A 13,954-nucleotide genomic window follows, 5' to 3' on the forward strand; every position below is an offset into this window, starting at 1 on the left:
CATTCCCTAAATGTTTAGACAGTAGACTATTATCAGATAATTGGATGCAAATATTCCCTTCAATGGACATTTTCCCTTCTTTCCTTGTTGCATTTTGTTTGTGTGAAAATTTTTCTTTTCTTTCTTTCTTTTTTTTAAACATTGTATATAGTCAAAATTATCCACTCTCTTTTTCATGATCACCTTTAACCCTTCTTTAATTAAGAATTCTTCCCTAGGCGATAGTTTCTTCTTTCAATAGTTTCTTCTTTCTTTTTGCCTTTTTTCAAGAGAGGGATGAATCTCATCTGGTTTCTGAAAATGCATTTGCCACAATAGCAAACAGTTGACAGAAGAGAAAAGCCACCATGCTCAGAGTGTTTGGCAGAAAAGATAATTCCTCTTCACGCTGTTGCCCCAGGCATCCAAAGTGCTCTCTCCTCCTATGTCTATTCTCCGGCTCTCCAGTTCTGTACAAAAGATGTCCTGAGTCATTAGGGACATTTTTCTTCATAACTTGTAGTGACAAAGAGCTCCTAAGATTGTTGTGCCACTGGAACACAACTGGTATCACAAGAAAGATCTCCTTCAGGGGAAAAAAACAGCACATTGGTTTTTTTCTTATGGGTGAGCATGCAAGCAGCAGCACAGCAATTATGAGCCTTCCTTTTTTGCTGGCATCCTTTTAATTCCCTAAGCATTTCTCCCCTGAACTTTAGTCCAGCATCTCTAACAGAGGGTATCACCCTATGGTCTTCACTTCCTGGCCCAAGACTTCATCAGCTTTAGCTAGATTTTAATTTTAATTAAATTAATTTTAATTTTAAATTAAATTTAGCTAGATTCCTTCTCAGTCCTCATCCTTCTTGACTTCTCTGATGCTTTAGATACTGTGGACTACTCCCATCATCTCTGCTATGTGTCTTTGCCCTCGGCTTCCATGAAACCATTCTCTCCTAGTTTTCCACTTGCCTTTATGACTTCTCAGTTTCCTTTGGTGGATCCCTTCCTAACTGTGTGAACTTAATGAAATTATTTCCTCTTTGTGGGCTTCAGTTCCCTCCTCTATAAAATGGGGGGATCGCAATCAGTGACCTCTGAGGTCCCTTCCAATTCTAGTTCTACAATCCAATGATTATCAACTGTCTCTCACAATAAGTATGGGAGTCTTGGGCCCTCTTTTATATACTGCCTTGTTGATATGATCAGGTCTTGTCACTCCAACGATCATCTCCATGCCGGTAAATTTCCCTCTCTTTCTGTATGTATGTATGTATGTATGTATGTGTGTGTGTACACACACACACACACATACATATATATGCGTGTATATACATACATATACACAGATATATATATATATATATATATATATATGTATATATTTATATCTATAATCTTGCTCCTGAACTATAATCCTGCCTTACCAACTCAACTGCCTTCTGGACACCTCCATCTTAAGGTCTCCCATCACCTCAAGTTCAACATGTACTCAACTGGATTCAACATCTCTCCAAATCCTTCTCATTCTCCAAACTTACTTATCTCTGCTGAAGATAGAGATGCTGTAACCAAGGCTAAAAGCCTTAGGATCATCTTTTCTTGTCTTCTCCCTATTCTATCAACCCATCCCACATCCAAACAGTTGCTAATTTCTGTTGATTCTATCCCCCCTGCATCCATTTCATTTTTTCTACTCATAATGACCAACATCTTGGTTCAGGCTTTCCTGACCTCTTACCCGGGCTCCTTCAATGGCCTCCTAATCAGTTCTCCCTTCTCCAAACTATTCTCTACATGGGCTGACATAATGTTTTGTGATGCATGCGTCTTGACCAGAGCACTTACTGATTTGTAACCCTTCAGAGATGTCCTGTTCATGGTGTCTAGGAAAAATACCAATGTCATCCTGGCATTTAAGGCCCTCTATGGTCTGACTCAATCTACTTGTCCAGTCTTATTTCATGATCTTTTATACTATGTCTCTTCCCTGGCTTGCCAGCTCTGAACAAAAGAAGCCCTGAAGCAGTAGGGATATTTTTATTCTATTCTCCCCCTTCACAAACTATGCTACAGCCATAGGAAACTACTTGCCATTCCCTAAGCTCAACCTGTCCCACTTTTGGACACTGGTACAGACCATGCCCTTGCCTCCAGATGGCTTCCTTCTCATCTTTACCTGCTGGAATCTTTCCCTACCTTCAAGGCCCAGCTGAGGGTGCCACTTCCACCCTGAAAACTTCTGGGATTCCAACCACTTAATTCTTCAAATTTTCCCATATTACTTTGTCTAGATCTTTCTCTAGTAGCTCCCCACCCCCAACTGCCCAATCACACTCTACATTGGCCCTTGCTTCTCTGTGCACATAGACAAAGAAAGACTTATGATTTTTCATTTCTGTATAATAATAATATTAATAGTTAACATTTATATTGCACCTCCTATGGGCAGGCACTGTGCTAAGCACTTTTTTGTTGTTGTTTGTGGAGGCAAGTGGGGTTAAGTGACTTGCCCAGGGTCACACAACTACTAAGTATCTGAGGTCACATTTGAACTCTGGTCCTCCTAACTCCAGGGCTGGTGCCACTGCACCACCTGACTGCCCTGGTTCGAAGCACTTTTACAAACATTATCTCATTTGAGCCTCACCAAAACCCTAGGAGATGGGTGCTACTATCGTCCCCATTTTACAGATGAGGAAATTCAGGCTGACAGAGGTTAAGTGACTTGCTCAAGGTCATACAACTAGCAAGGGTCTGAGCACAGATTTGAACTCAGGCCTTCCTGACTCCAGACCCGGCACTCTATCCACTGAGCCATCAAGCACCTGGGTGAACAGTCGGTGCTTCATGAAAGCCTGTTCAGTTGAAGAGAGAATGGCTCACCTGGTATATTTTCCTTGAGGTCCACAATCTTCTGTTCGATGTCCTTGTTCTGCTGGGTCAACTTCTGTAGCCTCTCCTCCAGAGTGACGATGGTTTGGGAATGCTGCCTGACCTGCTCCTTGTACTGGATAATCTCCATCTCCAGGTTTTTCTTCTGCAGGTTTTTCTCCTCCTCCACTATCTGGAAGGCTTCTTGCTGCTTCAAAATTTGTTCCCCAAGAAGGATCTAAGGGGGGGGGAAGGAAGGGGAGAGGGAGGGTGGTCAGTGGAAAGATTCACTTATCCCACCGTGCCTCAGTTTCACCTCTAAAAATGAAGGTGTGACATGAAAAGGACTCTGACTCTCTACCTAATATTCTGTGCCTAGGGGGACTTTGGAATCCTTTCATGGAGACCATTAGGTCCTTAAGTGGCTTTTCTTAGACCGAGACTTCTCAATGTAGGATCTAGCCAGAATTTTTATTTCATTAATGAGGTTGGCACAGTGGATAGAGTAATGGACCTAGAGTCTAGAAGACCTGAATTAAAATCCAGCATCAGATACCTGATTGCTGTGTGACCCTAGGCAAGTCATTTAGAACCTCTGCCTTATTTCCCTTCTCTGTAAAATGGGTTTAATAACAGCCCCTACCTCCTAGGGTCATTGTGAGGATCAAATGAGAGAATTATTGGGAAGCATATAGCTCAGTGCCTGGCACATGGTAGGTGCTATGTAAATGTTAGCTATTATTATATATTATGACTGTTATTGAAACCCTTTGACTGTCTCATTTTCCTTAGCTATAAAATGGAGATAATAATAGCGCCTTCCTCCCAGGGCTGTGGTAAGGATCAAATGAGATAATACTCATAATATGCTTTGCAAACCCTAAATGCTACAGGGAAGCTTGTTATTATAAGGATTATGACTGATAATGAAGATGGTGGTGGGAGCTGCCCATGTGGGAACTCCTTTTGCTAGCCCAGACTGGAAACTCATCTGTAATTTACAATTTTTTAGCTACTGTGTTTCCCCGATAATAAGACACTGTCTTATTATTTTTTTGGAAAGAAAAACACCAGAGGGCTTATTTTCAGGGGAGGGCTTATGTTGTCCTGCCTCAGCTCTCCTCCTCGGCACTGCTCTCAATGGCGCCAGCAAGCAAATCACTGGGGAAGAACAGGATGATGCGCTCACTGCTGCAGCTCTGATTGGATGCAGCTCAGAGCGCAGCGTGCGTTTCACGGGGCGGGGGGGGGGAACGGTACATACAGAGGGTACTGTAATATAGCGTGTAGAGCAGGGGATCACCTTCACTACAGTAGCAATCTCAATAGGGCTTATTTTCGGGGGAGGGCTTATTTTAGAGGAATCTTACACAGTAAGGGGAGGGCTTATTTTCGGGATAGGTCTTATTATCGGGGAAACACGGGTAGTTGACAGAGACCACTCTCAGTGTTATTATGAAAACAGCTTTGACCTCACTGCCCCCTTGAAGGGGTCTCTGGGACCCCAGATCACACTTTAAGAACTGCCGCCCTATACCAATGGAATCAATGGTCCTGAATGAATGGATAATAAAAAAGAAACTGTTTAAAATCATTCATGGTGGACTCAGGAGGTGGGATGTCATTTGCTGAGAAAGGTAAGGAGTGGAGACCCAGTGACTGGAAAGAGAGTGAGTTTGAAGACTCAGTCAGGGAGACCAAGAAGGTTTGGTTGGAAAGGTAGAAGGAGAAGCAGGAGAGAGAGCGTTGAGGAAGCCTCTCTGCAGCCAGAGCAACCTACTTGTTTCTTTCTGGCTTCGCTGAGTTCCGCCAGGGCTTTGCTCAAACTCAGAGCGAGGGATTCTTTTTCTTTCTGGTCCTCAGAATTTGTCCGCTGGCTTTCTTCCACCATGGTCAGTGCCTCATTTAAGTGAGAGCTTAAAACTCCCCCTTCTTGGGATTTAGACTCCACTTCCTAGAGGAGACAACAAGTAACAAATGAACCATAGACCTAATGCATTTGTTTTTTTTTTTTTCCTATTCTGTTTAGGTGGTGTTGAGAAATAAATATCTATTTATGTAGATAGCTCAGTTTCAAAGCCAGACAAGTATGACAGAGGGTCAAACAAAGCCCAAGGATGGGGAGAAGGAATCTTGCTGTTTTCAGTTAGTTAATAAAATAATGGAAAGATTACTTATGAATTCCACGGCCACTCAAAGGTCGAACCATCCACACAAGAAAAACCAAGTGGATAAAGAATGCTCATTGTCCAGATCAGAAGTGTTGTGATTGCACACTTGGTGCAGTGCTCCAGAGTGTGGCCTTAACCAGATTAAAATGTAATTGGGAAATATTTGACAAAATGAATGAAAATACAATAAAAACAAAGAACACATTACATTTTAAAACTAAGTCCCTATGCAGACAGCAGGAGGGGAGTATCTATAATGTATAATGTAGTGGTCTCTTTTATGTTTGAGTCTGATACCACTGGCCTAGATTATAATGCAGCTGGACAGGGAATCCACTGAGTCAAGCGATCAGTAGAAACATTTCAGGTAAGCTCTCCAGATGTAAAACAAAGGGGGCCTTGAATTAAAAGGCCCCTTTGGGTTGTCTTTGGGAAACTGTTCCCTGCAATAAATGACTGTTTCTTCAACACCAGTGTTCTTCCAGACTGCTTTATGGATGAGAATCTTGGAACGCTGGGATCTTTACCAAAGGACAAAGGAAAGATGCGTGGTCAGCTTAAAGAAGCTGGAGCATATTAAGGATATTAAGGACGATTGATTGGCATTTGAGGGAATGCTATAGACAAAGCTTAATGAATGTTAGGCACACACTGATGGCCCAAAGACCCTGCTGCTCTTCATGGGGCATCACAAGAACCAGAAAAGGCCTCCCTCCCTCCATGACATTGAACAGATTGTCTAGGGAGGATACAGATAAGAACTGGACAGCAGGAGTAAGGAAGAAAAAACTGCATCAGTGGGGGGATGAGACAGACTCACCAATTTAAAAAAAAGGGGGAGCAGCTAAGCGGCACAGAGGATAGAGCACTAGTCTGGAGTCAGGAGGATCTGAGTTCAAATATGACCTCAGACACTATCTATGTGACCCTGGGCAAGTTACTTAACCCCTATTGCTTCAAACCTCCCACTTCAGTGTTGTCTGACCACTCCCTTTCCCCCCAACTTGTTTTCTAGGGAGCTGGGTAGTGCATTGGTTAGACTGCTTGATTTGGAGATGGGAAGACCTGAGTTCAAATATGGCCTCAGATGCCGTGTGACCCTGGACAAGTTTTAACTTAACTTCTCTTGGCCTCAGTTTCCTCATCTGTTAAATGGAGATAATAATAGTCCTCACCTCAAAAGGGTTGTTGTAAGGATCAAATGAGTTGATGTTTGTAAAGCACTTAGCACAGGGCCAGGCACAGATATAATTCTATTGGTGTTGGGCAGCAGTGTCAGACTCAGATAGAGACAGGATGGCTAAACCCTTTGTAAGGATCTCTGTGGAGGCACACTGACTTAGAAAACCACATATTACAATTATCTATGTTTTACTGCTAAGTGGTGCAGTGCCAGGCCTGGAGTCAGGAAGACCTGAGTTCCATTCTGGTCTCAGACACTTACTGGCTATGTGACCCTGGGCAAGTCACTTAACTATGTTTGCCTCAGTTTCTTCATCTATAAAATAGTTGGAGAAGGCAATGGCCAACTACTTTAGCATCTTTACCCTGAAAACCCCAAAAGGGTCATGAAAAATCAGCCATGAAAATAACTAAACAACAACAAAATGTTTTTACTGTACTTTTATTTATTTATTTTCAATGTCTCCCAATTATATTTTAATCTGATTCAGGTTTCACTTGGAACTGTTGACACCCACCACCCTCTGACACAGGTGTAATCAAACACCTGGGATAGGTGCTTTCCAGTATAAAAACTCCCTCTACTCTTATCAAGAGTTGCCTGAGTAATCTAAGAATGTAAGTGATTTGCCAGTATGTGTCTGTGGCAGGACTTGAATCAAGCTCCTCCCAACTCCAAGGCCCAGTCTTCTATCTGCTTTGTCAAGCTGCCTCTGGTCTATCCTTTTCCTTTGTGATATTCTTGGCTCTGTTTCATATGTCAAGGTCAGGATGTGTCTGTGGTGGCCTGTAAACCATTAGGGGGTAAGTAATTTGTCCTTCTTTCCTCTGGGATGTACCTGGGAAAGCTCCAGACTCAGCTAACCCTCTGGTAAATGCTTTTTTGGGGGAGGGGGAGTGGCAGAGATGTTGATGGTGCTGGTAAGTAATTTGAAGAAATCTGTCAAAGGATTGACTCAGACACTGCTGTTACTACTTTGCTGGTACAAGGTCACCTATGCAGCCTATGCTACCTATTCCTATACAAAGCTTGGAATGATTAACTAATAGAAATTATAATTAATTAATTAATAAGAATAAGAATTACTTATAGGCAAAGTGCTGAAAGGGCTAGAGAAGGAGCCTTGGTCTTAGAAAGTCCTGTGTTCGAGTCTTACCTCTGACACAGAAACCAGTTCAAGTCTTTTAGCTTCTTTTAACCCAGGCAACTCTTTAAGATTACAAATTGAAGCAGCTGAGCAGCACAGTGGATAGTGTGTTGAACTTGGATTCAGGATGCCCCAGGTTCAAATCCTGCCTCAGAAGCTTACTTGCTGTGTGACCTTCAACAAGTCACTTACCTTGGCTCAGACTCAGTTTCTTCATTTGTAAAATGGAGACAATTATAATAATAGCACCTCCCAAGGTTTTTGTTAGAATCAAATTTGATGATTTATGTAAAGCAAATCCTAAAATGTTGTATCAATATTAGTTATTATTGCTATATAAAATGCTTTACAAATGTTCACGTGTTATATGAATGTAAGCTATGATTACGTAAAATGCCTTGTAAAATTTTAATAATGATAATAATCATAACAGCTAGCATTTATATGGCGCCTTGCTAAGTGCTTCACAATTATTATCTCATTTGACCCTCACAACCACTCTGGGAAGTACATGTGATTATCCCCATTTTATAGACGAGGAAACTGAGGCAGGCAGTAGTTTAAATGACTTGCCAGGGTTGCACAGCTAATCAGGTCTGAGGTTGGATTTGAACTCAGGTCTTCTTCGTTTGAGGCCCTGTGCACTTGTGAATTATGGTGCCACCTAGCTGTGTTAAAGTGCTGAACAAACATAGTAGTTATTATACCATCTACATTAACAGGGGAAATTCCTTACCAGGTACTCTCTATGTCAGTGAAGCCTGGAAAAATAAACAAGCCTGGGCCACACGTAGGATTTCAAGTCTACAAAGCACTTTATAGAATCTCACAACAATCTCTTGACATTAAGTACTGAGATGCTATTCCTCACACATTATAGGGTAGGAGACTGAGGCTCCAGGAGGTTGGATGACCAGTCCTAGGTCACACGTTCTTACATATATGGATTCGAACCCGAATGACCCAACTCCAAGGCTAGCCCTCCATCTGCCAAGCCATCCTTCCTTGTCCAAAGGACTGCTCTTTCACTCCAAACAAAGCCGGTGGCCTAGAGTTCCCTTGCTAATCATCCTCAGGCAGGTTTCTAGCTGCTGGAGGTTGTTTCCTGTTCTCTCAGGCTCATACCTTTTCCAGTTTCCTTAAGTGGTTCTCAAGGTCTTGGACTTTTTTCTTCTCTTCTTCCACAGCAGCCTTAGCTTGGTTTTTTTCTTGGGTCATATTGTCCTTCCAAACCTGAAAGTCAATCAGGACCTTTTACTGTGTGTGAACATACTCAGGGGAAAGGGGGCTAAGAACAATAAGGAGAAAGAAGTGAGTGAAGGTCATAACTGTCAGAGCTGGGAGGACCCTTAGAACACAGGATGTCAGGGATGGGAGGAACCTTAGAACACAGGATGTCATAGCTGAGAAGAGCCTTAGAACATAGAAAGTCAGAGCTGGGAGGGCCCTTAGAACACAGGATGTCAGAGATGGGAGGGCACTTAGGACATAGAATGTTAGAGCTAGGAGGGTCCTGAGAACACAGAATGTCAGAGCTGAGAAGGCTCTTAGTGCACAGAATGTTAGAACATAGAATATTAGGATATAAATGTGGTGACGGGATGTTAGAACTTAGAATGTCAGAGTTGGGAGAAAATGAAAAAAAATGAACAGTAAAGCTTAGAACCTTAAAGTTCTAATGAATCTCAGAACATAGAATGCTAGAACACATAATATTAGATTTTATGAGACCTCGGGGCTCATCTGTTCCAACCCCTCATTTGACAAAGGGTAGCCACTGAGGCCCATGGAGATTAGCGACTTGGTCAGTCTCATACAGACAGGGGACAAACAGAAGCAGAATCCAGTATCTTTGGACTTCCAGAGCAGGGTTTTATCTAGAATACAATGCTTCCTAAATCATGGTCACACTCATTCTTAGAAAGGGGAGTAAAGACTCCTAGGTGCCTGCCCAGCTTTGTTTATGAAAGAGAATGCTGCAAATACTTGTCTGAACCATTCCTAATTAAGAAGGCAACTTGCCAGTGAATGTATTCAGGTCAAGTTGCTTAATACAGTCATTGAAATGTGGGAATCACCACAGTGAATAGTAGGAAAAAAATTTGAAGAGTTTACCGATGTGGGAGGTAGGTACCAAGCAGGGAAAACCGGTTAAGCTGTTTCCATTCACTCACTACAAAGGGTTGGAGGAAGTGACTCCAGGCCTTCCTCACTTATTCCCGGCTCGTGTTTCTATAATTGGTTAGTATGTGAGTTGTTTGGCTCTGAAAACACTTTTTCCCTCCATCAAAACAATGCTATAAATGGTGGCTAGCTTCCCAGGCCAACTCACAGGAAGTCTATTGGACCTATTATGTGGTTGAGATACTGTATGTTGGGGTGAATAATAATCTTGCAGTTTTACTTGTAATTGAACCAAAAATACAATTAAGTTGAATAAAGAACAGCTGAAATTTCCCCCCTTTCTTCCCCCACCTCAACTCCAATGCTGAAGTTCACAGAAAAGGAGGTTTAATTAAAGGTGGAAGACAGAAAGTTGTGTGATTGTTCTGATGGAGAATTTTGAGTATATTTAAAACATTTTTAGTGACTTAAATCATTTAGAAGATTTTGAAACAGAAGAGAATGTGCACTCCTCCAGGCAGCAGCTAGGTGGCACCATAGTGGATGGAGGAAATACCCAGGAGTCAGGAGGACCTAAGTTCAAGTTCAATCTCAGATACTAGCTGTGTGACCCTGGACAAGTCACTTAACCCCATTTGCCTCAGTTTCCTCATCTGTAAAATTAGCTGGAGAAGGAAATGGCAAACCCCTATGGTGTCTTTGCCAAGAAAATGCCAACTGGGATCACAAAGAGTCATCTCAGACTGAGAAGATATGGTAGGACTGCATTTCATCAGAAAGAGACTAGAGTTATTGTTGATTTTCCCCAAAATGTTTTACTCTAAACTTAACTATTGTGAGCAAGGACAATCAAGGGAACATGCACCCTGTGCCTGATCCCCCCCCCCAATATCTGCTACATTTGATACCTTTCTCTTTAAAGTAGAATCTACTTGGGAAAGTAACTTAACTTTTTTAAGACTCACTTTTCTCATCTATAAAAAGATGAAGTTAGGTGGGACAGTGAATACAGCATGGGCCCTGGAGTCAGGAGGACCTAAGTTCAAATTGGCCTCAGACACTTAACACTTACTAGCTATGAGACCTTGGGCAAGTCACTTAACCAAAATTCCCCTGCCCTCCCCCTCCAAAAAGCAAAAAAAAAGTTGAAGTTAGACTAAATGACTTCTGAGGCCTCTTCTAGATCTATGTGAGTTTATGATTCTATGAATCAGAATACATAGAAACATGCATTGGCCATCGCTCTTTCCAAGGCAGGCTAGATAGAGTTCCACAGCCACCCTTTCAATGGCTTTCTTTATCTTTCTTTCTTTTTTCTTTTGAAAAGCATATAATTGTAGTTATTATGCACACAACCTAGTTCTGGAATCTTGATTTTCACCACTTTTTAAAAAATGAAGTGAAATGTGTTCATTCCCTAGCTTTATTTTCTTAAAATTTTTTTTTGATGTGGGGGAAGGGCAGTATATATCAATAGATACTCCCTCTCTCTTTGATCCCTTTGGAGCATAGAGTTAGCAATGGCATCCCTGGGTCAAAGGGCATGCATGATCCAAAATGCTTTTCAGAATGATGCACCGATTTATAGCCACACCACCCCAGCGTCTTGTGCCACTTGTCCACAGTCCTTCCAGTGATTGTTGTTTCCCCTTTGCCATTTTTGCCATTCTGATGTGTGTGAATGGTAACCTAGGAGTTTTAATGTACACTTCTCTTACTATTAATGATTCAGAGAATTAAAAAAAATCATCATTGATTAGTTTTTTCCTTTGAGAACTGCCTGTTCTTATCACTTGATCATTTATTTGCTGGGGAATTTTGCTGCTACAAAGCTTCCCCCCTCCACTTAACTCTTTCCCTTCCACATTGGTTTTGTTTGCAAAAAAGCCTTTTTAACTTTATACAGTCAAAATTGTCTTTTTTCACCTTCTGTGCTTCTCTCTGTCCTCTGCTGGGTTATGAACTTTTCCATCCATAGGCTTTACATCACTTTTGATAGGTTTTTAAAAAATATTTCCTAATATTGTTCATTTTTACGGCACCAAAAATTCTGTTGCATTACTATGATATAAATTATTGTATTCTATATGAATGTACAATTACTATATATTACTATGTAGTTTGTCCAACACTCCCTGGACATAGGATCATAGACCAAAAATCTTAAGGGGCCTCAGAGAGCATGTGGTCCAACCCCCTCATTAACAGATGTAGAAACTGAGACCCATGGAGGTTATATTAGTTGCTCACAGCCATATAGCAAATAAGTGTCAGAAGTGGGATATATATCCTCCATCTCCAGAGCTAATATTATTATCAAGTGATTAACACAATGCCTGGCACTTAGTAAGCACTACAGAAAAGTTAGCTATTATTGTTATTATTATGAAATGAAATGTGGATTTTTCATCAGAAGACCTGAATTGGAATCTTGGCTTTGCTACCTACCACCTGTGTGGCACCAAAGACATCCTTTTAACTTTTATGGATCTTGGTTTCATACTCAGGCAAGTGAGGAAACTGGATTAGATGAACTCTAAACTCAAAATCTCATGATCTTTTACCATGTTGTTGCTTCTTCATGTAAGACAATAACAGTAATAATAAATAACAGTGATAGCTAGCATTTATAGAGAGTCAAAGTTCTGTAAAGTGCTGTGATAATATTAATAATTAATATATATTTATAGATGTACATCTATCTATAGGTTTTTTTTTACTGTGTGCCAGGCACAATCTCATTTGATCCTCACAACAATCCTGGGAGGGAGGTGCTATTATCCCCATTTTACAGATGAGGAAACTGAGGCAGACAGAGGTTAAGTGACATGGCCAGGGTCACACAGTTATTAAGTGTCTGGTACAACACCTCCAGTACTTAACCCATTGAAAGATTTCACTGGATGAACTTTAAAGTCTCTTCTCGCTCTGTTCCTGAGATTCAGCTGGCCAAGTGCCATCAGGATCACCCTTTCCCTTCACCTGTTTTTCTTGATTTCTTATGCCAGGATATAGTAGAGAGAGCATTAGACTTGGAATCTGAAGATCTGGGTTCAAACCCTATTTCTATCAGTTAGTCCCTGTTTGCCCTTGGGCAAGTCAATTTCCCTCTCTGGGCACTGGCTTCTTCACCTGTAAAGTGAAAGAACTGGACTCTCTGTTCTCCAGGGTCCCTGACAGCTCTCAAACCCACAATCCACAGTTTAAGAACCCTTGAACACAATCAGTCATCATTTATTAAGCACCTACTATGTGCCAAGCACTGTGCTAAGTCCAGAGGATACAAAAAAGGCAAAAGTCCCTGCCCTCAGGGAGCTTACAGTCTAATTTAATCTCAACGCTTACCACAGCCCCAGATCAAAGTACACCAAAGACCTTTCACCCAAGTACATGTCCAGGATCATAGAGAAGAAAAGCTCTCAGCTCTCAGTTGGTCAAAAAGGACAAGAATAATAATAAAGAAATGACATTACCCGGTTTTCCTCTTCCTGCTTTTCCTGCAGCTGCTGGATCTTTTCCTTTATTTGCCTCTGATGCTCTAAGGCTTGTTCTCGCATCTTTTGCAGCAGGGAATGGTGAACTTTCTGCAGGTTGCTAAGCTTGGCCTGGAGGAGAATGAGCCTGGCACAGGTCATGGGCATTGGTGGAAGAAGAACCACCACCATTCCCCAGGCAGATGACAAAGCAAATTGGGCCAGGGGTCAAGCTGAGGTTCCCACCGTGTAACCAACACAGAGGGGCTGATTCCTGGCTTTGTCAGTGTGTGCAAGAGAGAAAGTGAGAATATGTGTTAGAGAATGTGTGGATGTATGTGTGTGTATATATGAGTGAAAGAGAAAGTGTGTGACAATGTGTATGTATGTATATATATGTATGTATGTGAGAGAGAATATATGTGTGTTTTAGAGAGAGTATGTATGTGAAAGAATGAGTGTGAAAGAGAATGTATGTGTGTGTGAAAGAGAGAGACAATGTGTATATGAGAGAGAAGGGAGAAAAATAATAGAGAGGAGGGAGAGGAAGGGAGAGAAAGAGTGTGTATGAGAGAGAGACAGAGAGAAGAAAAGAATGAGACTTATTTTGACCCCACTGGGTTCGCTTACTACTGAGCTTATGGGAGGGGTAAGCTTCACTAGCTAAGTCATTGAAAAGCTCCAAACATCCAAAGGGTTGTACCAATGCTAGGTACCATCCGAAATGAATTAAAAGGAATTAATGAATTAAAATAAAAAGAGAATCAAAATTAATTAATTAAAATGAAACAAAAATGCAGCATTACCTGGAGTTCCTGGTTCCTTTTTTCAATTTTCTTATGATTTTCCAGAAATTTACTTAAGTACAAGGCCAACCCTTAAAGAAGATATAAAAAGATAATCAGTATCATGGACTTTCAGGGGGATTTCTTAACAGAGTTCCTAATAACATCGTGTGTGTGTGTGTGTGTGTGTGTGTGTGTGTGTGTGTGTGTGTGTGTGT

At 41.4% G+C, this 13,954-nt stretch overlaps 1 protein-coding gene across 1 annotated transcript in view; it reads right to left on the reverse strand.

The window, feature by feature from the left end:
* FHAD1 (forkhead associated phosphopeptide binding domain 1) overlaps positions 1–13,954 on the reverse strand; it is a 175,882-nt gene that overhangs the window by 63,732 nt on the left and 98,196 nt on the right. Inside the window, exons 14-18 of the mRNA XM_069079619.1 lie at positions 13,758–13,828; positions 12,952–13,083; positions 8,480–8,587; positions 4,634–4,807; positions 2,866–3,091 (exon numbers count right to left, since the gene is read on the reverse strand). Coding sequence (XP_068935720.1) covers positions 2,866–3,091; positions 4,634–4,807; positions 8,480–8,587; positions 12,952–13,083; positions 13,758–13,828 — 711 coding nt within the window. The remainder of the gene's footprint in view (positions 1–2,865; positions 3,092–4,633; positions 4,808–8,479; positions 8,588–12,951; positions 13,084–13,757; positions 13,829–13,954) is intronic.

Source organism: Petaurus breviceps, unplaced genomic scaffold (genome assembly GCF_028583685.1).
Source record: "Petaurus breviceps papuanus isolate PSGF00001 unplaced genomic scaffold, PetGlider_PUasm1.0 91041, whole genome shotgun sequence".
Lineage (NCBI taxonomy): Eukaryota > Metazoa > Chordata > Mammalia > Diprotodontia > Petauridae > Petaurus > Petaurus breviceps.